The sequence below is a fragment of the Aquarana catesbeiana genome, linkage group LG04 (assembly GCF_042186555.1).
Source record: "Aquarana catesbeiana isolate 2022-GZ linkage group LG04, ASM4218655v1, whole genome shotgun sequence".
Classification (NCBI taxonomy): domain Eukaryota; kingdom Metazoa; phylum Chordata; class Amphibia; order Anura; family Ranidae; genus Aquarana; species Aquarana catesbeiana.
Genome location: NC_133327.1, coordinates 548,874,720 through 548,901,113, shown reverse-complemented (window position 1 = coordinate 548,901,113; position 26,394 = coordinate 548,874,720). Strand labels below are relative to the sequence as shown.

The 26,394-nt window shown below is 41.1% G+C and overlaps 1 protein-coding gene across 6 annotated transcripts in view; it reads right to left on the bottom strand.

Annotated features, from left to right (window-relative positions):
• CEP170 (centrosomal protein 170) overlaps positions 1-25,880 on the bottom strand; it is a 141,317-nt gene extending 115,437 nt beyond the window's left edge. For all 6 annotated transcript variants that reach the window (XM_073627941.1, XM_073627944.1, XM_073627943.1 and 3 more), the window contains exons 1-3: positions 25,687-25,880; positions 6,599-6,745; positions 355-444 (exon numbers count right to left, since the gene is read on the bottom strand). In XM_073627941.1, the coding sequence (XP_073484042.1) occupies positions 355-444; positions 6,599-6,703 (195 nt within the window). In that variant the 5' untranslated portion in view covers positions 6,704-6,745; positions 25,687-25,880. The remainder of the gene's footprint in view (positions 1-354; positions 445-6,598; positions 6,746-25,686) is intronic.
• Positions 25,881-26,394: the final 514 nt, after the last annotated feature.

Below are 26,394 nucleotides of genomic sequence, written 5' to 3'. Positions count from 1 at the left end.
ACCGTCTCCTCCCCCCGCATAATCATGATTTGGCCTGGCATTTAGATTTTTCAGGTCCAAGCACTCTGCCCTGGAAGGACGATGGTAAAGGTCACATGCCCCCCCCCCCCTTACCTGGAAGAACAAAGCTGCAGGGATGTGTGGCAAATAAGAGTATTGGTGGGTAGAGGGGGGCGAGCCCTTAGGAGAACAGGTCACTTTTTTGGCAATATGCAAAATAACAGATTCCCTTTCAAAATGGTACAACATGGTACATTTATGGTAATGAAGTTGTTAATGATATGAAAAACATAATTTCTCTGCTTTATAGCCATAAATAATATATTATCATATAAAAAAAACATTTACACCTACCCCATTAAGACTGCCCAGATCCTTCACTAAATGCTCATCTGCAGATGTTTCATAATTGATAACAGCATGTTGCTTGTCCACACTTCTTGACTATAAAATATAATTTAGAAATAAATCAGCAATGTACTTCACAAAAACATTCACTTAATATATCACATTGCTCAACATACATTTATATACTGTAAAAGCAACTTAAGCTCAATGCACACTAATGTTTTTTTTAAGCTTTTTGTAGTAGCGTTTTAGGAGCATTTAAGAGCTTTTTAGGAGCCTTTTTGCAGAAAAAGGGAAAAAAAAGCTAACAAAATGCTATCAGTAGCATTAAGACCCCTTTCACACTGGGGCTGGCCGTGTGTTAGCGGTAAAGCGTGGCTTGTTTTAGCGGCGCTTTACCGCTTTTCGGCCGCTAGCAGGGTGCTTTTAACCCTAAAGAAGAGGTTAAAAACGCCCATGTTGCCGCACTTCTGAAACTCTTTTCAGGCGCTTTGAAAAGCGCTGCCCATTCATTCCAAAGGGCAGGGCGTTTTGGGAGCACTAAATACGACGCTCCCAAACATGCTGCTTGCAGGATTTTTCGGAATGTCCTGCAAGTGCACCGCCCGAGTGTGAAAAGTCACACTTGAATGAATGGGAGGCGGTTTTCAGGCGCTTAGCAGAGGCTATTTCCAGCACTAAAGCGACTGAAAACCACCCCAGTGTGAAAGGGGTCATAGGAGCGTTTCTGCTGGGAAAACGCTCCAAGAAACTCTACAGAAACATTTTCTTTTCTGCTCCTAGACGCTGAAACTCATAAAATGCTAATAGCCTAAAGTAGTGTGCATGGACACATGGGATAACACTTCTCGCTTCTAGAGCTTAAAAAAACACTGGTGTGCATGGATTCTTAAAGTAGAACTATAGGTAAAACTTTTTCCTGGTGCCTATCCATAGCAGCATACCCATGACAAGCCCTGCCTTGCATCCTCCCTCAGGATCAATGAATACCTTTAAAACTGAACGTCCTTACCACTGCATTCAGCAGCTTCCGTCTGGTTTCATCCTCTTCCAGATGCAGTCCCTGGTCTCGGGCTGCTAAACAGGCTAAATAGTCAGGGAGTCCCTTCAGTTGGTCTTTTGGGACATGCAGTGTTTCTTAAACAAGAACTTTAAATTCTGCACCCAGTAACAGGTAACTGCTCAAGGACTGCAGCAGAGCAAATAGCTTTATATGCTTTATATAGCTCCATTCCCCAGGACAAGGGAATAGCAGCTATAAAACATTATCTACCAAAGAGCAAAGGATTGGGGCTACAACGAGTGCATCCTGTCTCTTCTGGATTATATATTACATCACAATGTCTTTACCTTCAATGGCTCCCATTACCTCCAGGTGCAAGGGGTAGCGATGGGGACATGCTGTGACCCGTCGTATGCCAACCTGTACCTGGGGGAGTGGGAGCATATGTTCCTCACCAACAAGGCCTTGTCAATATAGTTAAACCATATAAGAAAATGGTCAGTGTATATCGATGATGTTTTCGCTGTGTGGGATGGCCCTCTGAAACTGTTGTCTCAATGTCTGGAGAGAATGAACAGGAACAAATTTAACTTGACATTCACCATGTCTTCTATTGCTGATCGAATTTTCATACACATATGTTATATTTTATCATTTATATTACATATACATACATACATACACACATACATACACACAGTGGGGATGAAAGTATTCAGACCCCCTTAAATTTTTCACTCTTTGTTATATAGCAGCCATTTGCTAAAATCATTTAAGTTCATTTTTTTCCCTCATTAATGTACACACAGCACCCCATATTGACAGAAAGACACAGAATTGTTGACATTTTTGCAGACTTATTAAAAAAGAAAAACTGAAATATCACATGGTATTCAGACCCTTTGCTGTGACACTCATATTTAACTCAGGTGCTTTCCATTTTTTCTGATCATCCTTGAGATGGTTCTACACCTTCATTTGAGTCCAGCTGTGTGATTATACCGATTGGACTTGATTAGGAAAGTCACACACCTGTCTATATAAGACCGTACAGCTCACAGTGCATGTCAGAGCAAATGAGAATCATGAGGTCAAAAGGAACTGCCTGAAGAGCTCAGAGACAGAATTGTGGCAAGTCACAGATCTGGCCAAGGTTTCAAAAAAATTTCTGCTGCACTTAAGGTTCCTAAGAGCACAGTGGCCTCCATAATCCTTAAATGGAAGACGTTTGGGACGACCAGAACCCTTTCTAGAGCTGGCCGTCCGGCCAAACTGAGCTATCAGGGGAGAAGAGCCTTGGTGAGAGAGGTAAAGAAGAACCCAAAGATCACTGTGGCTGAGCTCGAGATGCAGTCGGGAGATGGGAGAAGGTTGTAGAAAGTCAACCATCACTGCAGCCCTCCACCAGTCGGGGCTTTATGGCAGAGTGGCCCGACGGAAGCCTCTCCTCAGTGCAAGATACATGAAAGCCCGCATGGAGTTTGCTAAAAAAACACCTGAAGGACTCCAAGATGGTGAGAAATAAGATTCTCTGGTCTGATGAGAACAAGATAGAACTTAATTCTAAGCGCTATGTGTGGAGAAAACCAGGCACTGCTCATCACCTATCCAATACAGTCCCAACAGTGAAACATGGTGGTGCCAGCATCATGCTGTGGGGGTGTTTTTCAGCTGCAGGGACAGGACGACTGGTTGCAATCGAGGGAAAGATGAATACGGCCAAGTACAGGGATATCCTGGACGAAAACCTTCTCAAGAGTGCTCAGGACCTCAGACTGGGCCGAAGGTTTACCTTCCAACAAGACAATGACCCTAAGCACACAGCTAAAATAACAAAGGAGTGGCTTCACAACAACTCCGTGAATAATATAGTGGTTAATTGCACTAGTATTATCCTCTTATTACCATTACAATTTGTGATTAAAGACTGTCCTCCTAAAATAATAAAACACCTCCAAGTGATCTTAAAAATCTACAAAAATCCTCATAAGATATAATATATAACGAACACTGAACTTATCCCTCCATCATGAACGTGATTGTGCTCATAAAAAATGCCTGATTAAAACAAATACATATACAAGTGCTCTAAAACATATCTGCTGCTTGTAAAAAATTAATATATATAAATGTGTGTCGTGCCACATAAAACATAAACTAAATCCAGTGCGAATAAATGTAAGTTTTGAAAAAATGAGTTTGTTTTTTTTTAAAAATCATTAGTATAAGGTGCTCAAAATCTATCAAGTGTTCTAAACAAGTTCAATCAGTGCCAGTTGTAGTGTGACCAAAATTTATAAATAAATAGTGTCAAAAAAAGTTTTACTTTCACTTCTTTTGTTTTAATTATACTCCGCTCCTCCACTTAAATCCAAGACATGAAAAGAAAAAAATTATACATCCATTGCGCAGAGATTCAAAACAATTGGATACTATGTATCAGACTAAGACAGTTTCACTCACATACTCTTCTACATGCGATCGCGTTTGCATTGATCAGCTGCACGGAGCTCAGCGGTGAGGCAATTCATCCGTCACCGCTTACTCACACACTGCAAGTGTTGGGGACGTCACAGGCTCCTCCTACGCGTTACGTCACTGCCACGTGACTTTTTCAAAAAAAAAAGTCACGTGGCAGTGAAGTCTCAGTGTGTGAGTAAGCGGTGACGGATGAATTGCCTCACCGCTCAGCTCTGTGCAGCTGATCAATGCAAACGCGATCGCATGTAGAAGAGTATGTGAGTGAAACGGTCTTAGTCTGATACATAGTATCCAATTGTTTTGAAACTCTGCACAATGGATGTATAAATTTTTTCTTTTCATGTCCGGGATTTGAGTGGAGGAGCGGAGTATAATTAAAACAAAAGAAGAAGTGAAAGAAGTGAAAGTAAAAACTTTTTTTGACACTATTTATTTATAAATTTTGGTCATACTACAACTGGCACTGATTGAACTTGTTTAGAACACTTGATAGATTTTGAGCACCTTATACTAATGATTTTTAAAAAAAAACAAACTCATTTTTTCAAAACTTACATTTATTCGCACTGGATTTAGTTTATGTTTTATGTGGCACGACACACATTTATATATATTATTTTTTTACAAGCAGCAGATATGTTTTAAAGCACTTGTATATGTATTTGTTTTAATTATTCAGGCATTTTTTATGAGCACAATCACGTTCATGATGGAGGGATAAGTTCAGTGTTCGTTATATATTATATCTTATGAGGATTTTTGTAGATTTTTAAGATCACTTGGAGGTGTTTTATTATTTTAGGAGGACAGTCTTTAATCATGAATTGTAATGGTAATAAGAGGATAATATTAGCGCAATTAACCACTATATTATTTATTGATCCTATTACTCATTTTAGTTGCAGCTATATTATTTGGTCATCTCATATTAACCATTTGGATCCGCATTAGTAGTTCTATCCACGTCAGCGCTTGAGTCTTTTTAAATATTACAACAACTCTGTGACTGTTCTTGAATGGCCCAGCCAGAGCCCTGACTTAAACCCAATTGGGCATCTCTGGAGAGACCTAAAAATGGCTGTCCACCAATGTTTACCATCCAACCTGACAGAACTGGAGAGGATCTGCAAGGAGGAATGGCAGAGGATCCCCAAATCCAGGTGTAAAAAACTTGTTGAAGCTTTCCCAAAAAGACTCATGGCTGTATTAGATCAAAAGGGTGCTTCTACTAAATACTGAGCAAGGGGTCTGAATACTTAGGACCATGTGATATTTCAGTTTTTCTTTTTTAATAAATCTGTAAAAATGTCAACAATTCTGTGTTTTTCTGTCAATATGGGGTGCTGTGTGTACATTAATGAGGGAAAAAAATTTACTTAAATGATTTTAGCAAATGGCTGCAATATAACAAAGAGTGACAAATTTAAGGGGGTCTGAATACTTTCAGTCCCCACTGTGTATATATATTATATATTCATTTGCTTTCTTCCCAGGACTCCCTTCTCAGTTCCCAGCATCCGTGACTTTGTTCCATTTAGGGACCCTCTCTATAACCCCGAGTCCCCCCTTTTTTTCTCCTCTGGGGGTGGGGTTATATATTTTTTCATTTTTTTACTGAGGCATTTCCATCGTAGATGTTCATTGTAAGCTGCTACAATGCGGGCAGGACGGCCGGAGACCCCATGTGACAGTGTTCTTTTAAATATGAATGTGGACTTTCTCATGTATATACAACTGAATAAAATGTGAGTTGCTATTATATGGCTTTCCTATATCTGTTTGCCATTGAATAGATTCATTAATTTTCTGTTGACTATCTGTATTTGAATTTTATAGACTATATATGTCCTGTTAACCCCTGATGAAGGAGACCACAATCATCTCTGAAACGTGTCAGATATAGGATATTGTATCTTCTTGTTGTATACTTTGAGTCTACAGTATTCATGACCATGTTCAGTACTTTGTTTATATTCTCAATAAAATAATTTTATACTTCAATTGTTTTTTGGTAGTGCCCTTAAAGTGCCACCCTCAGTGGTTTTCCCTTTCTCTTTACCAGTTAAATGATGACACTGTACTGCACTGGTAACAGTATGTCTCCTACTAAATACCTTGGATTACTTTCCAAAAAGGGGGTCATTTGGGGGGTATATCAGGTTTGATCAATTTTCAGATATATACCAGTTTGTGGACTTAAATTTCACACAGACTAAATAATATACACTGATTTGGATTATATTCACCAATGAAATGTAGCAGAATACATTTTGGGCTAAATTTATGAAGAACAATTATTTATTTGCAAAATAGTTTTTAACAGAAACAAAAGAAAATCAATTTTTTTTTCCCAAAATTTTCAGTCTTTTTTTCATTTATTTAGCAAAAAATTAAAAACCTAGTGGTGATTAAATACCAAAAGAAAGCTCCATTTGTGTGAACAGAAATATAAAAATTACGTTTGGGTACAGTGTTGCATCACCACGCAATTGTCATTCAAAGTGCAACAGTGCTGAAAGCTGAAAATTGTCCTGGACAGGAACGGGTAAAAGTGCCCGGTATTGAAGTGGTGCAAATAAAAAGGTCAATCAATAAATGTGTTTTGATCCCAGTATTTCTATTTGCTGAATTGGGGTGGCCTTTTAATTCAGTGTGTTCACAAAATACTTTTAAGTTTAGAAAGGCAAAAAGTGTACAATGGCAGGAAATCACAGAAAACTATAAGAATTTTATGCAGCACATGACTGAGAAAAGACGGAAAATCACCTGCAACATGAGCTCACAGTCATCTCTTCCAACAAAAATCATTTCTCTTGGCAGTCTGTGTCTTGTGCCTCCACTGCTCACCAAAAACCATGATGTCAAGCTCATTTTTCCACGTTAGTGTTTGATTCTTCATACATCAGAATTTCTCTAAAAAATAAATAAAGAATAACAATTAGAATTCCAAACAAGTAAATTAAATTGATAACACTCCCTCAGTCTTTGTTAACATTACCAACTATTCATTATTATGATCATTACTACTACTATGCAGGACTTATATAGAGCAACAGTTGGCACAGCACCTTACAAAAAAAGAAACAGGAAGACATAGTTACATAGTAGGTGAGGTTGAAAAAAGACACAAGTCCATCGAGTCCAACCTATGTGTGTGATTATATGTCAGTATTACATTGTATATCCCTGTATGTTGCGGTCATTCAGGTGCTTATCTAATAGTTTCTTGAAACTATCAATGCCCCCCCCGCTGAGATCACCGCCTGTACACTACAAGGCGGTAAACTACAATACAGCACAAGAGGGTTATAAAGGCCATGCTCATGACAGCTTACAATCTAAAAAGGAAGGAGCAAGTGAAACAAATTTGTAATAAGTGTGTGGGGATGAGCTGATGGAGAGAGCTAAAGTACTGTTTTTATGTAGAGATGGGATAGGCTTCCCTGAGGAGATGAGTTTTCAGGGATCGTCTAAAAGGTAGACAGAGTCGAAGAAAGTTAACCAGGATGAGGTAAAGAGCTTTAGAGCAGTGGTTCTCAACACTGTCCTCAAGTACCCCCAACAGGCCATGTTTTGGGAATTTCTCTTAGATAAAATAGCTGTCCAAAATACCAAGCCATTGACTCTGATTTAAAGTACCTGTGCAAAATAAAGGAAAACCTGCAATGATTGCTCCATTTCCCTTGAAGCTGACAGGCCAACAACTATCAGTTCAAGTCACCTCTGACTTGCTCACCGCTCCAGTAATGGCACTTACGAAAATGCATGTTCCATCCTCATTTTGGTTTATTATCGAGCCACTGACCTGAAACAAGCAAACCCAAGTCAGGTGTCCCAGAAGTGGCAATTTCATATGGTAAAAAATGCATTTAATTTTTGACTGAGGACTCTCCTTGCAATATTCACTGTACTAATATGTATTTTTTGCTTGCACTAAATTGAGAAGAGTTAGCATTCCTATCAGGATTTAATTTCACTGGGACAGGAAGGAAAGGACAGCGCTGGACATTGCTAAAAGTTCTAACCCTATCATTTTGGTCCAAAATCTTGGGTTTTATTCAAAGTCTGGTCTATATTACTATCTCAAAAGATCCTAGAATAGGCCTCCTACATCACTCAAAACAAGGACTCATCATTTCAATCTGTCTAGTTATCCCCCACTCTGACCACATTAGGCAATCCCTGAAACCCCTGGCTGCTGTCACCTGCAAAGTTTCATACTTACTAAAGATGCTGACTGCTGGATTTTCCCTGTTCCACCTCCTGCATGTTTCTATTGACAAGGGAGGGTGGTCATCGCAGCAATGGCCATTGAGGAACTTACAAGAGGGAGCAGAAACATAGAAAAAAGTGACGGCAGAAAAAAAGACCACGTAGACCATCAAGTCTGTTTTTCTTTTTTTTTTTTTTTTTAACAGGGTTTATTTTTTTGCATTGACTTTTTTGTCTGAATATAGATCTATGTTTGTCCCAAGCATGTTTGAAGCCATTTACTGTTGACTGGCTCACTACATTTGCTGAAAGTTTATTCCAAACATCAATTACCCTTTCAGTAAAATAATATTTTCTAAGATTAAATTTTAAGCTTTCCTCCTGCTAGTTTAAAGTCATGTCCCCATGTTCTTGATTTTGGTTTCATATTGAAAAAAAAAACTGTCCTCCTGAACCTTATTCACCCCCTTGATGTATTTGAAGGTTTCAATCATGTCTCCCCCTTTCCATTCTTTCCTCCAGACTGTACATATTAGGTTCCTGAAGTCTCTCCTAATATTTTTATTCCCTAGACCTTTTATTATTTTTGTTACCCATCACTGGACTCCTATCTTATCAATATCTTTTTGTAAGTAAGGTCTCCAGAACTGGACAAAGTGTTCTTTTCCAATGACTTTTATTGAAAACATTTTTTTAGGCAAACAATGAGGTACAAAATAGTACAAGTATCTGGACACAGTATTCTAAATGAAGTCTCACTAAAGATCTATACAGGGCAATCAGGACCTCCTTCCTCCTGCTGGTGACCCCTCTAGTGATGCATCCTAGAATTCTATTCGCTTTTCCCACACTGTTCATTATGCAATCATATGAAAGAAGTACCCCCAAATCGTTTTCCTCTGTAGTTCTGGCCACTACTGTACCTCCAATATTGTACTCTCTCACAGGATTCTTTTTCCCTAGGTGCATTATTTTACATTAAGAAACATTGAGCAGTTTCCATTGCTATGACCAATCTTCCAGCAACACCAAATCTTGTTCCATGTAACCTCAACGGATATCAAGCCTTGTGACGGGTCTCTGTTCTGAGTGAACACCATTTACAACCACACTCTGGTATCTATCCTTTAGCCAACTGCATATCCACTGAACCACCCAAGGGCCAAAATCTCGCTCTTGTCTTCCCTGCTGCTGTCCATATTTTTGCTACCATTTGTTACTAACCTTTGGCTTGTTCCTAGACTACAGTTCTGCCCAATCCCAACCACTTGTTATGGACTATGCTTCTGTTTGATCCATACCAGCTATATCCACTATTGGACCCTGGCTTGCTCACCTCCTGGTGGGGCGATCCTGAGGACCATGACCTGGTACTAACATGCAGAAAAATCCATCTCCACCATCAGGTGCTCTGGTGAACACCGGTTAGTACTTAGACTCCGCACCTCAGGTGAGCCCGCATCATCCGCCAGGGTGACTGTCTGTGTACCTATCCTGCCGGTCAGTGAGAGTCCCCCTACTACTATAGCTACTGGTCTCTAAGCCTGACCCCAGAATGTGACACCTAGCTTGTACAACTTTTGTATTATACCATTATGTGGAACTGTATTGAATGCCTTGCTGAAATCAAGATATGGTATGTCTACAGCACCACACTTTTCCAAAACATTAATGATATAAAAAATTCAGTCAGATTAGTCTGACATGATCTGCCCTCAAAAAATCATGCTGCTTTGGGTCCAGCAAGTTGTGTATTTTTAAGTGATCAATGATCCTTATTTTCAGAAGTGATTTCATTCTATGTTATACAATGTTATACCATTATTCATACTCGGGAGAAAGCATGTATTATTATAACAAGTTCAGGCAGGTAGTAGAGCAATAGTTAAGGCATCGGGTGACAGCTCAGCTTTATTCTTGTTTCTGTACCAATGATAAAAATTACTGGAGCAAAAGGGTAACCATAAAGGGGCAACTAGCATTTCAAACCTTTCCCTGTGTATGTTGAGCTCTTTGAATCAAGGACCTGGACTGTAAAATGGGAGTTGACTCTTGTCCAAATATGGATTAAAACAGCCATGTTACTATATTAAAGATAATACATCAAGCAACACTTGTTAATAAAGTGTGTTAAATACTTACTTTTCATACTAACAGCAACACAGAGCGTCACCTGTAAAGCCATTGGGAATCCAACACGTTCAAGAGTGTTAATATCCCAAGTCCTCCAGAGCCATCACTGGTTCCTCCTTCTGACCTCTACCTCAATGCAGGTGTGAAAAGTGACGTGGAGGAGAGCAGAAGGAACCAGTTAGAACTGTGAGGGACCCAGGAGATCAACACTCCTGGAAACGCTGGATTTCCCTGCAGACTTCACAAGAAAATTTCAAAGCAATGAAGTGGCATTCGCCGACACAGGCAACAAGAAAGGTGGGGATTTTAACGCACTTCTTTTGCGAGTACTACTGGAATAAAAATCTTTAATATAACAGTAGGATCCTTCAAACTTCTGCCCACTTATGTTCTTCCACTTGACAGCTTAATGACAGAGGGCAGGGCTTTGTCTCAACTTTGGCAGAAGCTGGGGTCCCATGTACAGTCTGGACCATGGATCCAAAAAGTTATACAAAGCAGTGTTAATTTTGACGTCAAATTTCGATTTCGTTTTAGTCATAGCCTTTTGACTATAATGCTATTTTAGTTTTAGTCGAATTTTAGTCATCTCAATTGTTTTGTTTTAGTCGGTTTTAGAAACTATTGACTGTAATGCCATGGCACGTAAAACCTGAATGCATCACCAACATCAAATATTAGGCCTCATGCACACGACGTTATAATAACGTTCAAAAGACGCCAGTAGCTGTGCAATGAGTTTTTCAAAGTTTTTGCAATAGCGTTTTTTAGTGTTTTTTTTCTCCCCCTAATGGACCAAAAACGTTAGAAAACGCTTGCGAGTCGCATTTTTGAGTGTTTATCTGCGTTTTTTTGACATTAGAGTGTTTTTACAGCTTAAAAACTCCTCTCAGAACCCACTAGTTTTTGGGGTTTTTTTACAGCCAAAAAACAGTTGAGAACAGCCTGTGTACGCATGGACACATAGGATAACACGCTGGAGAGTTTATTGACTGTAAAAAAAAAAAAATGTCTGAAGCCAAAAACAGCAGCTGTAAAAATGTCCAAAAACTTCCAAAGTGCATGAGGCCTTAAGAAAAAAAAATATATAAGAAAAGCCTTTTCTTGATTTTTCTTTCAGCAGCTTAGTAGATGACGCCTACTTATTCTTTTGTGGTAGCGTAAAATACATGTTTAACCCCTTTACGCCTAAGGGTAAAACAAATCTTAATGCCTAAGCACAATTTTGCAACTTTGACATGTGTTAGTAAAACCGTACATATCACAACTACAGTACTTTGTGCATCCAGGTGGATTATACCTTGTTTCTTTCAGGACAAATTGGCCTTTCATTTGGTAGTAAATGGTAAGGGATATCTTCTGATTTTTTTTTTTATTATCAAAAGGAAACCTGGCCCAAAATAGTAAAAGAAAAAAAAAAAATGCTGTATATTTCTTATTACTACCATAACCTACCACCAAAGAACAACCCCAAATAAATTCCCCTGCTCCTGACAATTGCAGCGATATCACATGCGTGTATGTCAGTCGTTGTATATACCCATAGTACAGCCCAGAAATAGTGCGCATTTTGTTTTTTGAGGGTCTTTTGTCCTACCTAAAACACACTGACACTGATGCTAAATAAAAATAAAAAATCTTGCCCAAAATATACTGGCGCTGACCTTTGACCCTTACCTGACCCAAACACTAACCCTGGCACTATCCTAGATCAAACTTTGATCCAGGTATATTATTTTTTTTAATTTTTTTTTTTCTCTGCAAGGAAAGAGAAAGATGCATTGTATCTTTCCTCTCCATTCACAGAAAGAGAGAAAAACACAGGGGTGGGCTTCACAGTGACTGATCACTGTGGTAGCCAGAGGCTACCACAGCAATCAGATGACCCGGAATGGGAGATCCAGGTCCTGGTCGTTAGTACAGGGCCCGGGTCTCTTGGTGATACCCTGGTCTCTGCTGGGAGCGCACTGTGCGACGCACTCCCAGCACAAAGTGAGATACGCATACAGTGGGTAAAATAAATAATGAAACGTCACCATTTTTTTAGGTGAATATATTTCTAAAGGTGCTTTTGACATGAAATTGTCACCAGGTCAGTAACAATCCATACATACAAAGAAACCAAAACAAATAAGTTCAGAATAAATTAAATGACCCAGGGAAAAAGTATTGAACACATGAAGAAAGGGAGGTGCAAAAGGGCATGAAAAGCCAAGACACCAGCTGAAATCTATCAGTAATTAGAAAGCAATCCTGCCCCTTGTCAGTGCAAATTAATATCAGCTGGTTCAGTCTGAACTGATGGCCTATAAAAAGGTGTCTCAGTACTCTCAGGACCTTTGCAACCTTATAGTTGCAAAACATACTGATGACATTGGTTACAGAAGGATTTTTAAACTTCTGAATGTTCCAGTAAGCACTCTTGGGGCCATAAACCGGAAGTGAAAAGAACATAATTTCACCATAAGCCAGCCACGACCAGGTGCTCCTTGCAAGATTTCTGACAGAGGAGTGAAAAGAATTATCAGAAGAGCTGTCCAAGAGCCAAGGAGCATTTGTGGAGAGCTTCAGCTTCAGAAAGACCTGGAATTAGCAGGTAAAATTGTTTCAAAGAAAACAATAAGTAATGCACTCAATCGCCATCCATGGCCTGTATGCACGCTCACCACGCAAGACTCCACTACTGAAGAAAAAGAATGTTGAGGCTCGTTTAAAGTTTGCTGCACAACATTTAGACAAGCCTATGAAATACTGGGAAAATATAGTCTGGTCAGATGAGATCAAATTGTAACTCTTTGGATACCATAATACACACCATGTTTGGAGGTCAAACGGTACCACTCATCACCCCAAAAACACCCTCATACCAACAGTGAAGTTTGGAGGTGGGAACATCATGGTGCGGGGCTCTTTTTCAGCATACGGTACTGGCAAACTTCATTGTTGAAGGAAGGATGAATGGAAAAATGTACCAAGACATTCTTGATAAAAATCTGCTGCTATCTACCGGGATGATGAAGATGAAACAAGGGTGGACATTTCAGCAAGAGAATGATCCCAAACACAAAGCCAAGGAAACTCTCAACTGGTTTCAAAGAAAGAAAATAAAGCTGCTAGAATGGCCCAGCCAATGTCATGTGGACTTAAATCTAATTGAAAATCTACGGAAAGAACTAAAGATCGGAGTTAACAGAAGAGGCTCACGGAACCTTCACGATGTGAAGTTTGTGCGGAAGCATGGGCCAAAATAACACCTGAGCAATGCATGCGACTAGTTTCTCCATACAGGAGGTGTCTTGAAGCTGTCATTACCAACAAAGGATTTTGTACCAAGTATTAAATACATTTCAGTTAGCGTGTTCAATACTTTTTCCTTGCATCATTCCATTTTATTACACAACCTAATTTCTGAACTTATTTGTATGTATGGATTGCATGGGTGGTTACCGACATGTGGTGAACGTTTCATGTCAATATCACCTTTAGAAATATATTTACCTAGAAAAATGGGGATGTGTTCAATACTTATTTTACCTGTTGTATGCGGCCCCACGAATAAAAGCCCAGTGCAGTGGGGCCCCATATGTTTTACACGTTAATGTGCTACTATTATAGGCTGGGGATAGAATTGTGTTGACCAGCCGAGGGCGCCAAAGAGATAGTGTGATTGAGTGTAATGTGTGGAACTGCATAGGAAAGGGAAAGGATTGATGGGAACCTGCATCTCTCCCAATACAGCTTGCCAATAGAGTCAGGGGGTCTGGGGCTTTAACAGACAGGCAGAACTCCAAAGAAAACAGAAAGTTTAGGTGGGTAAACATCTCTCCCTCACATTTTCATTCCGTTTTCGTTTGGTGACGATAACTGGGATTGATTTTTGGCATAGTTTTCGGCAATTGAGTTAATTCAAATTTTATTTTCATTTAGTTTCCGTCACTAAAAACATGCAGCTGACGAAAACTATGACCAAAATATTTTCATGGACGAAATTAACACTGCCTCAAAACAATGAGAACTGATCTGCACACTAGTACAGATAGCTGCACACGCCAAATGTGCCTGTACTTCCTGTTACTCTAGAAACATCCTGGACAAGGAAAGATTCACTTAAAAGGGACACTAAACTCTAATTTACAGAAAATAAAAAAAAATTCTAAGTACTGTATGTATTCTTAACAAAAAAGTATGACCGAACTTCCTCTCAGAGATTGACTATGTTAATTCTCCATGGTCTCACTTCATAGGAACAAAGCCAACCCTCTCTAGCTTTCTCCCAGGATGGACTAATGACTATGGGGTTTGTGGTGCACATGACCACAACTAAACATGCACTGCCCATTCCACACAAGAGTTTCAGGCAGTGTTAATTTCGTCTACTAAAATTCATACTATTTTAGTCGACTAAAACAATTAAGATGACTAAAACTAAAATGGCATTTTAGTCAAAAGAATATGACTAAATTGAAATTTGACGTCAAAATTAACACTGGCTCTGTAGTGCATGTTCAAATCTTAACCACTTAAGGACCGCCCCGGCGCAGTTGTATGTCGGTTGTTTGAAGAGGAATACCGCTGTTATGGCAGCAGCTAGCTGCCTTAACCCCAATATCCTCTTCAAGAGTAGATGGTCCTCTTTCAGATAAAAGTGGTCTCCGCGGCGCATTCGCCACAAGATTACTTTTATGCGGCCCTCTCCGCCACTTACTGGAGCCGTCGGTAGCGGTGGAGACAATTGCGTCTGCTCCCCTCACAGGCTGGATGCAGGCTGGATGAAGGAAAGATGGCCCGTGCTTGGCTCCATAACATTGGAGGACAGGAGTGACGTCAAACGTTACTTCTGCCCTTGAATGGGAATTTTTTTTATTATTGCATTTTAGTGTAAATATTAGATCTGAGGTCTTTTTGACCCCAGATCTCACACATTTAAGAGGTCCAGTCATGCATTTTTTCCTATTACAAGCGATGTTTACATTCCTTGTAATAGGGATAAAAGTAACCCATTTCTTTTTTTTAAATGGACAGTGAAAAAAAATTTTAAAAGATAAATAAAAAAAAAAGAAAAATGTAATCGTCTCAACAAGCTCGCGCGGAGAAGCGAACACATACGTAAGTCACGCCCGCATATGAAAACGGTGTTCAAACCGCACGTGAGGTATCTCCACGATCTTTAGAGCGAGAGCAATAATTCTAGCACTAGACCTCCTCTGTAACTCAAAACTGGTAACCTATAGATTTTTTTAAAGGTCGCTCATGGAGATATTTTTTAAGGGTAAAAGTCTGCCACCATTCCATGAGCAGGTGCAATTTTGAAGCATGACATGTTGGGTATCAATTTGCTCAGCGTAACATTATCTTTCACAATATAAAAAAAAATAATTGTGCCAACTTTACTGTTGTCTTATTTTTTTAAGTCAAAAAAGTGTATTTTTCCCAAAAAATTGCACTTGTACGACCGCTGCGCAAGTACAGTGTCAAAGTATTGCAACAACCGCCATTTTATTCTCTAGGTTGTCTGAAAAAAATTATTATATGTGTGTGTGTGTGTGTGTGTGTGTGTGTGTGTGTGTGTGTGTGTGTGTGTGTGTGTGTGTGTGTGTGTGTGTGTGTGTATATATATATATATATATATATATATATATATATATATATATATATATATATATATATATATATATATATACACACACACTACCGTTCAAAAGTTTGGGGTCACCCAAACAATTTTGTGTTTTCCATGAAAAGTCACACTTATTCACCACCATACGTTGTGAAATGAATAGAAAATAGAGTCAAGACATTGACAAGGTTAGAAATAATGATTTGTATTTGAAATAACATTGTTTTTACATCAAACTTTGCTTTCATCAAAGAATCCTCCTTTTGCAGAAATTACAGCATTGCACACCTTTGGCATTCTAGCTGTTAATTTATTGAGGTAAGCTGGAGAAATTGCACCCCACGCTTCTAGAAGCAGCTCCCACAAGTTGGATTGGTTGGATGGGCACTTCTGGCGTACCATACGGTCAAGCTGCTCCCACAACAGCTCAATGGGGTTCAGATCTGGTGACTGTGCTGGCCACTCCATTACCGATAGAATACCAGCTGCCTGCTTCTGCTGTAAATAGTTCTTGCACAATTTGGAGGTGTGTTTAGGGTCATTGTCCTGTTGTAGGATGAAATTGGCTCCAATCAAGCGCTGTCCACTGGGTATGGCATGGCGTTGCAAAATGGAGTGATAGCCTTCCTTATTCAGAATCCCTTTTACCCTGTACAAAGCTCCCACCTTACCAGCACCAAAGCAACCCCAGACCATCACATTACCTCCACCATGCTTAACAGATGGCGTCAGGCATTCTTCCAGCATCTTTTCATTTGTTCTGCGTCTCACAAACGTTCTTCTTTGTGATCCAAACACCTCAAACTTGGATTCATCCGTCCACAACACTTTTTTCCAGTCTTCCTCTGTCCAATGTCTGTGTTCTTTTGCCCATCTTAATCTTTTTCTTTTATTGGCCAGTCTCAGATATGGCTTTTTCTTTGCCACTCTGCCCTGAAGCCCAAAATCCCGCAGCCGCCTCTTCACTGTAGATGTTGACACTGGTGTTTTGCGGGTACTATTTAATGAAGATGCCAGTTGGGGACCTGTGAAGCGTCTGTTTCTCAAACTAGAGACTCTAATGTGCTTATCTTCTTGCTTAGTTGTGCAACGCGGCCTCCCACTTCTTTTTCTACTCTGGTTAGAGCCTGTTTGTGCTGTCCTCTGAAGGGAGTAGTACACACCGTTGTAGGAAATCTTCAATTTCTTTGCAATTTCTCGCATGGAATAGCCTTCATTTCTAAGAACAAGAATAGACTGTCGAGTTTCAGATGAAAGTTCTCTTTTTCTGGCCATTTTGAGCGTTTAATTGACCCCACAAATGTGATGCTCCATAAACTCAATCTGCTCACAGGAAGGTCAGTTTTGTAGCTTCTGGAAGGAGCTAGACTGTTTTTAGATGTGTGAACATGATTGCACAAGGGTTTGCTAATCATCAATTAGCCTTCTGAGCCAATGAGCAAACAAATTGTACCATTAGAACACTGGAGTGATAGTTGCTGGAAATGGGCCTCTATACACCTATGTAGATATTGCACCAAAAACTAGACATTTGCAGTTAGAATAGTCATTTACCACATTAGCAATGTATAGAGTATATTTGTTTAAAGTTAGGACTAGTTTAAAGTTAGCTTCATTTAAAAGTACAGTGCTTTTCCTTCAAAAATAAGGACATTTCAATGTGACCCCAAACTTTTGAACGGTAGTGTATACACATACATATATACACACACACACACACACACACACACACACACATATATATATTTGGCAGTTCTAAGTAAATTTCTAGCAAAAAAAAAAGATGATTTTAACTTGTAAACACCAAGTCTGAAAAATAGGCACGGTCCTTTAGTGGTTAATGCCATTCATAATAACATTTTTCACTCCAGCAGTATATAATGAGTTTGGAAATTGTAGAGGAATGCTTAAATAATGCATTACAATTTAACTACACCCTTTAGATTTTAGACGACTAAAATGAGTTTTAGTGGACTAAAATGTACTGGAGATTTAGTCGACTAAATACGGCTCAAACAAACAATTGCAGAAGACTAAAATGGGTCTAAAACGAAAATGCCATTTTAGTCCTAAAACTGCCAAAATGAACACTGGTTTCAGGATGTTACAAGGAAGTAAACATACACAGTACGAAACAATTTCATGAAAAATAGATTACAGGGCCATAATGTAGTATATGTGTATGGATTATTTTTGGACAATAAGGATATTATTTATGTCACTACAAGCTAAATAAGGGGACATATATAAATCTTTCATAGATTTGCAGTCATTAAAACTAACCCCGTCATCAGCTTGGGGAAGCTGAAACTGAGCACATGATGAGAAAATGCATCAGCAGAAATGACCTTCAGACAAAGGTATATGTCTAAATGAACAGTACATCCAGATTAAGCCTACGTTCACATTGGAGGCGGGTTTGAAATCGTGCGAGTTCAGCTGAACTTGCACGATTTCAAACCCGCATTTCATTGCAAGTTCAGGGGTGATTAGACAGACGTCTGTGCGGGTTCATGCACAAATGTCTATTGAAACTGCACACACCCCCCCCCCCCACTCTCCCCAGTGCAGGAACTACTTTCAGGAATCGGTGTGGTGTCGCACGGATTCGGACAGTCCTGTTGCCAATTTGGCATGCTATTTGGCATGTCAAATCAGCCCAATGTGAACAAGGGCTTAGAGCCAGCTGAAAATATAAGCAAATCAAGTTAAAGCTGAATTTATCCCAAATCCCTGCTTCCTTAGGCCCCTTTCACAGGGCTTTCCAATCAGGTCCGCTTGTCAGTTTTTCAGGCGGACCCGATCGGACACTCCATTCAGCCCTATGGAGCAGCAGATGTCAGCGGCGACATGTCCGCTGACACCCGCTGCTATTTGATCCGATCCTCTCCGCAAAAACCAGACAGATGGTGACCCTTTTTTCCCAATCCGTTTGGCAGATTGGATGAAAACAGACAGGCGGTCCATTTTCATCCGATCTCCCCATAGAGGTGAGTGGGGCTCTGACAGGTCCGTCTCGTCGCAGTGACAGATCGATCCCCCGCTGAGCAAAGTGCAGTCCATCGGGCAGACCGCCCGTATGAAAGAGCTCTTAGGCTGCATTCACACAAGAATTTACCCAAGTGGAGAATACCAGCGGCAGATAGTTGCAGCCACTGAGCCAGTGCAGTGCAATGACAGGCTGCGTGCAGGTGCAGCTATTCGCACCAGGTAAACGCTGCCATCCACACAAAGCTGTCAAATCCAGCAGAAAGGGAACGGTAGATTTTTGATGCTGGGATTTGCAGCTTGACTAAAAACACCTGTGCAAATGCAGCTTAACCACTTAGGGTCGGTTCACACTGAGGCAGCACGACTTGCAGCGCGACTGCCTCAGGCGACCCAGGACACGACTCAGCGGCAACTTGCAAAACGACTTCTGTATAGAAGTCAATGCAAGTCGCCCCCAAAGTAGTACAGGAACCTTTTTCTAAGTCGGAGCGACGTTAGAACGGTTCAATTGCACAGAACGGGACGCTACTTGTCAGGTGACTAGGTCGCCTGACAAGTCATCCCAATGTGAACCGAGACTTAGGGACTGTGCCTCTTTCTGAGATTTGTTGCTTACAAGTTAAAAACTTTTTTTTTTGCTAGAACATTACTTAGAACCCACAAACATTATACATTTTTTTTCTAACACCCTGGAGAATTAAATGGCGGTCGTTGCAATACTGTCACACCGTATTTGCGCAGCGGTCTTACAAGCGCACTTTTTTTGGAAAAAAATACACTTTTTTTAATTAAAAATAAGACAACAGTAAAGTTAGCCCAATTTTTTTTTTTTTTTATGTTATGCCGAGTAAATTGATACCCAACATGTCACGCTTCAAAATTGCGCCATTTCGTGGAATGGCGACAAACTTTTACCCTTAAAAATCTCCATAGGAGACGTTTGAAAAAAATTCTACAGGTTGCATGTTTTAAGTTACAGAGGAGATCTAGGGCTAGAATGCTTGTTCTTGCTCTACTGATCGCGGCGATACCTCACATGTGTGGTTTGAACACCGTTTTCATATGCGGGCGCTGCTCACGTATGCGTTCGCTTCTGCACGCAAGCTTGTCGGGACGGGGCGCTTTTAAATTTTTTTTACCTTTTATTTTTACACTGTTTAAAAAAAAAAAAAGTGTCACTTTTATTCTTATTACAAGGAATGTAAACATCCCTTGTAATAGAAAAAAAAAGCATGACAGGACCTCTTAAATATGAGATCAGGGGTCAAAAAGACCTCAGATCTCATATTTACACTAAAATAAATAAAGATAAAAATGTTGTCATTTAAAAAAATGAAGAAAAAAAAATGGCCCTTTAAGAGCTATGGGCGGAAGTGACGTTTTGGCCATGTCAGGTCACAGGAAGGATCTGATTACCTCCGCCGCTGCCGATGGCTCCGGTAAGCGGCGGAGGGCACCAGATCGCGTCAGGAGGGGGTGCTCCCTCTTCCACCGCCGATAAAAGGGATCTCGCGGTGAATCCGCAACAGAGACCACTTTTATCTTAAACCGGACCGCTCACTGAAGAAGAGGATAGCTAGCTGCTGCCATAAAAACGACAATCCTCTTCAAACAGCTGACGTATAATGACGGTGAGCAGTCCGGAAGTGGTTAAGGACCCTTTCACACGGGCTTTCCGATCAGGTCCGCCTGTCAGTTTTTCAGGTGGACCCAGTCAGACACTTCATTCAACCCTATGAAGCAGCAAATGTCAGCTGACACCCACCGCTATCCAAAACGATCCACTCCGCCAAAACTAGACAGATGGAGGTCCTATTTTACATTTGTCTGGTGGATCGGATCGGATGACAAGCGGTCCGTTTTCATCTGATCTATCCATAGGGGAGAGCGGAACTCTGTCCATCTCCACTCTGCTCAATAAGCGGAGACGGACCTGTCATCTGCCTGCTCAGTGGGGATCAGCGGAGTGTTCCCCCTTGCTGAGCGAGCGGATCCCGCAGAACGGAGGCGCCCATGTAAAAGGGGCCACTATGAGACATTTATCTTTGCACTATGTAGATGTTTGTGTATATATAAGCAAATTATTGAGTACTTTAGCATTGCTTTGCACACTAAATGTTGTCACATTTATTATGCTTTATTATTGAAGGCACTTTTTTTTTTTTAATGTATTTGCATCATTTTATTGCTTTATTTGGGTTAGAGCGCTGCACTTTGTTTTTAATGGTTTCTACGTGCCCTGTTCATGCCATAATGCTTCTTGAAGTCTGGTGCAAAAAAATTCTTGTCGTGCATAGACTTAAATGAAGCGTCATTTTCAAAAAGTGTCAGCTGTTGCAGCATAGTGGCACTAGGGTCCTTGGTTCGAATCCCAACCACGACACTATCTGCAAAAGGTTTGCATGTTCTCCCTGTGCGGTGTGGGTTTCCGCCAGGTACTTTGGTTTACTCCAAAAGAATGTTAATTAGCTTCTATCCAATTTGGCCCTAGTATGTGACATAAGGACCCTACCGCTCCTTGAGGGCAGAGGGTGATATGAATGTACAGTATGTAAAGTGCTGTGTAAATTGTCAGCACTAAATAAATACCTGTACTAAATAAGTAAACAGTGTGATGACTTGTAACCATGCGTTGTACAGCTTGTACACCATTGTGCTAATGTTGTAGCAGATCGGTACTTACAAACCAAAGGCAAATCACTGAATCATTGTACTTTAGAAATGTGCCTTTTTTTTTTTTTTTTAAAGCAGTGGAAAGCTTGCGGTAAGGTCATAGCACCGATTAAAGAGGAACTTCACCCAGCGTTGTGAATATTACAAATACTGACTGCTGAATACTGCCTGCTGACTTTTAAAAAACAGATACTTTCCAGGCCATGAATTCTTCTCCAGTTGTGGATCCCTGGCACTGCGATCTTGAAGTTGGAGGCTGGCTGTGACTTCATGACAGCTTCCAAATGCAAGACCCTGTAGCCTCCTAAGACATGTGATGTTATCCCCGGAGGCTGCAGACAGTGGGGGGAGAGACCACATCATCCTTGGATTGAGGAAGTGGGAACCGAAAAATATAATGAAAATTCTTAGTAAATTCGAATGTCGTTTGAAAGTTTAGTTTGGATTTTAGATTTTTTTAAAAATGGACTTTACCGAATGAAAACCACAAATGTTGTTCAAAATTTGTATATTCGCGAAATAATTTCCATCCTATTCCTTTGAATTTTCTTGCCACTGTAATCTTAAGGCTCCGTTCACATCTAGGCGATCCCGAATCACAGCAAATCGAGGGACGCCCGTTCAATCCCCGTCACTTCCAATGGCACCCCGATCGCGGCGTGTTGCATGACGAATCGCGGTAAAATCGTGCATGCCTGTCACCCAAAAGAAGTTCAAGGATTTCTGCGATTCTGCCCACAATCCGAGATGCCTAGTTGTGAATGGAGCCTTAAAGAGGAACTGCTATAACAGTTGGCCCCCGTTGGGCTATTGCACTTTTTTTTATATTTTGTAAAAGAGATTTGTTTATGGATGCATTTGTACTATCTGAACCTGTAAACTACTTTCTATAAAAACAAATAAAAAAAAATTTTGTAAAAAAAAAAAAAAAAAAAAAAAAAGAAGAAGAAGAGGAACTGCAGTCTGCTCACATAATTTGTAATAAAAACATCTTTGCCATTCTGAAGCTTCCTTCCAACCACTTTGCATATTATTTTATATATACTGCGATTCTATACTTGTCAAATATGCTGCAGAAATCTCCCTCCACTGAGTCTGGCTGCAGCCATTTTAACTGTGGGCAGCTGAAGCTGCTGCCTGTTCACTTCCTGGATTTACACAGACACACAGAGGACCACCTCCTGCTCTGCAGCTCTCATTGGCCCTCTTATGACTCATTCCCCCCTCCCTTCCTGGAAAACTCTAAGCAGAGAGAGAGAGAGAGAGCGAGAACTGTGCATGATGTCATAAGCCTTGGCTAATGACCAGACAAGAAACAGGAAGTGGGCTGTATAAGGTATTTACTGGCAGAAAAAAAAAAATTTTTTACTATCCAAAGTTAAAACAACTAGGGCAGAAGATTTAATAGATGGAAAGTTGAAAAAATGACTGAAGGTCCGCTTTAAGAAACATTGATTTGATGCCAGTTTTGATTAGAAAAACAAACGAATGCTCTCACAAAAAAAAAATGTCAAACAAATTTCTGCATTTGTATATACCCAGCTAAGGCTCTGTTCACATCTAGGCGTTTTTGGGCATTTTTCTGCTCTAAAACCTCGTACACACAATCAGATTTTTGGCAGGGAATTGTGCGATGACAGACTGCCTAAAATCTGACTGTTCGTACGCTCCATCAGACAATTGTTGTCCAACTTTCTGTCAACAAATGTTGGCTGGCAGGCTAGTAAATTTTCGGCGGACAACGGTCTGTTGTCAGATTTTCCTATCGTCTGTACACAAGTCCGTCACACAAAAGTTGAAAGTACAAACACGCATGCTCAGAATCAATGCTCACCAAACACGACATTAGCAGAAGGTGCCCAAAGGGTGGCGCTCAAGAGCTGAAAATCCTTGTAGTACGTCACTACGTTCGTGTTTGTTGGTCGACAATTGTGTACCGTTTGTATGCAAGACAAGTTCCTGGCACACGCCCTACAGACAAAAGTCTGATGCTTTGTTGGCCAACAATCTGATCGTGTGTATGAGGCTTAAGCCTCAGCTCTAAAAAACTCCCAACAAGACAAATCCCATTAATTTCAATGGCCCCTGTTCACATCTGAGCGTTCTGCCGCCTAAAGAAAAACGCCCTTTTGCTCAAAAAGTACATGAGCTTCTTTTTTTGTAGATTACAGGCATTTTAATGCTTTTATATTGGTGACCTTTGAACTTAAAAATGTCTGTCTGATCACATGTGGCGATCGGTGGTGAATGGTCCGGACCCATTGTTCTGGACCGCTATCTTCCCAAGCAGAAACATAAATGCAGAGGAGAATTTCCTAAGGCTGCAGCAGACAGAATCTGGGTCAGCTGTGCCTGACCACCAATCAGCTTCAAGCATTCATAGCTTAACTGAACAAGCTGAAGCTAGAAGCTGATTGGTTGGTGTGCACAGCTTCTCCCCTGACTGTTATTTAAGGATGGACCCAATGTCAATCAATAGAGAAGTATTAGAGGAGTGTGTGACAGACAATGACATTGCTCATCCCCCACGTATCTGGGATGAATGTAGGACAATAATAATTAGAGTCAGGCTGATCCCTAGATGATGAATGAATGGGAGATGATGATGACAGTGGGGTGCAGTGTGTGGATGTATTGTACACAGATCCTCATCCCCAGTATATAATGTGATCACCCCCCCTCCCGTATTATAGTGATCGGTGATGTGATCACCCTCCTCCCGTATTATAGTGATCGGTGATGTGATCACCCTCCTCCCGTATTATAGTGATCGGTGATGTGATCACCCTCCTCCCGTATTATAGTGATCGGTGATGTGATCACCCTCCTCCCGTATTATAGTGATCGGTGATGTGATCACCCTCCTCCCGTATTATAGTGATCGGTGATGTGATCACCCTCCTCCCGTATTATAGTGATCGGTGATGTGATCACCCTCCTCCCGTATTATAGTGATCGGTGATGTGATCACCCTCCTCCCGTATTATAGTGATCGGTGATGTGATCACCCCCCTCCCGTATTATAGTGATGTGATCACCCCCCTCCCGTATTATAGTGATGTGATCACCCCCCTCCCGTATTATAGTGATGTGATCACCCCCCTCCCGTATTATAGTGATGTGATCACCCCCCTCCCGTATTATAGTGATGTGATCACCCCCCTCCCGTATTATAGTGATGTGATCACCCCCCTCCCGTATTATAGTGATCGGTGATGTGATCACCCCCCCTCCCGTATTATAGTGATCGGTGATGTGATCACCCCCCTCCCGTATTATAGTGATCGGTGATGAGTTCACCATCCTCCCGTATTATAGTGATCGGTGATGAGTTCACCATCCTCCCGTATTATAGAGATCGGTGATGTGATCACCCCCCTCCCGTATTATAGTGATGTGATCACCCCCCTCCCGTATTATAGTGATCGGTGATGTGATCACCCCCCTCCCGTATTATAGTGATGTGATCACCCCCCTCCCGTATTATAGTGATGTGATCACCCCCCTCCCGTATTATAGTGATGTGATCACCCCCCTCCCGTATTATAGTGATGTGATCACCCCCCTCCCGTATTATAGTGATGTGATCACCCCCCTCCCGTATTATAGTGATCCGTGATGTGATCACCCCCCCTCCCGTATTATAGTGATGTGATCACCCCCCTCCCGTATTATAGTGATCCGTGATGTGATAACCCTCCTCCTGTATTATAGTGATCAGTGATGGGCTCACCCTCCTCCTGTATTATAGTGATGATCAGTGATGTGATCCCCTCCTCCTGTATTATAGTGATCAGTGATGGGCTCACCCTCCTCCTGTATTATAGTGATGATCAGTGATGTGATCCCCTCCTCCTGTATTATAGTGATCAGTGATGGGCTCACCCTCCTCCTGTATTATAGTGATCAGTGATGGGCTCACCCTCCTCCTGTATTATAGTGATCAGTGATGGGCTCACCCTCCTCCTGTATTATAGTGATGATCAGTGATGTGATCCCCTCCTCCTGTATTATAGTGATCAGCATGGACATCACTCAGCGATCCGCTTTGTTCTATACAGCCCAGGCTGAACAAAGATGGATCGCCTAACGGATCCCATGCTGGGGGTGCGCGGAGTTCTCATCACTATACACCCCGAGGGTGGGGGGAGGGGAGAGGACACACATGACTCGGGGAGCCCGGGGATCAGGCGGGCCGGTAAAACATGCTAAAGGCCGCATCACTTACCGCCACGCGTGTCCTCCGCCCACTGCCAGTCCTATGGAGCTCTACATTCCACGCACACAACACGGCCCTTCCCGCTCCAATCACATCCTCCGGGGATATCTAGCACAATCCCTGGCAGCCTGAGCCTAACGGCACCGAGGGAAAGGGCGGGGCTGAGGAAGGATGGAGGACCGTTTTGGGCGCATGCGCACTGCAGCCTTGTCGGTCACTGCAACAGCCAGTGAGGAGGGGAGAGTCAGAGCTGAGAGTGCGGCACTGCAACATGTCACACTGAGGAGTGAGAGGAGCCACTTCTAAAAGGGAACCCAGGGACTAAAATCTCCTGTGGGGCCTTGTCTTCTCCAATTTACATGCATTAACCTTTGCGCTGCCGGCAGTTTTCATTTTTTGGGGGTTCACACCTGAATCCTTCTTTTCTTGTTTATATATACAAGCCTTTTAGAAGTGTATTTCAAATGTTGAGAATTCAAACTTCAGGCACTTTTGTTTAGCCAATGGAAATCACTATGGGGTTATTTACTAAAACTGGAACCTGCAATACATAGGCGTGTGTAGCCTATTGCATGAGGGTGTGCACCCCAAAGCTCAAACACACGTCTGTGTGTGTGTATATATATATATTTTTGCACACGTTACTACGACCGATGTGCACCTCACCGTTTGAACTTTCTCTGTGTGTGTATATATATATATATATATATATATATA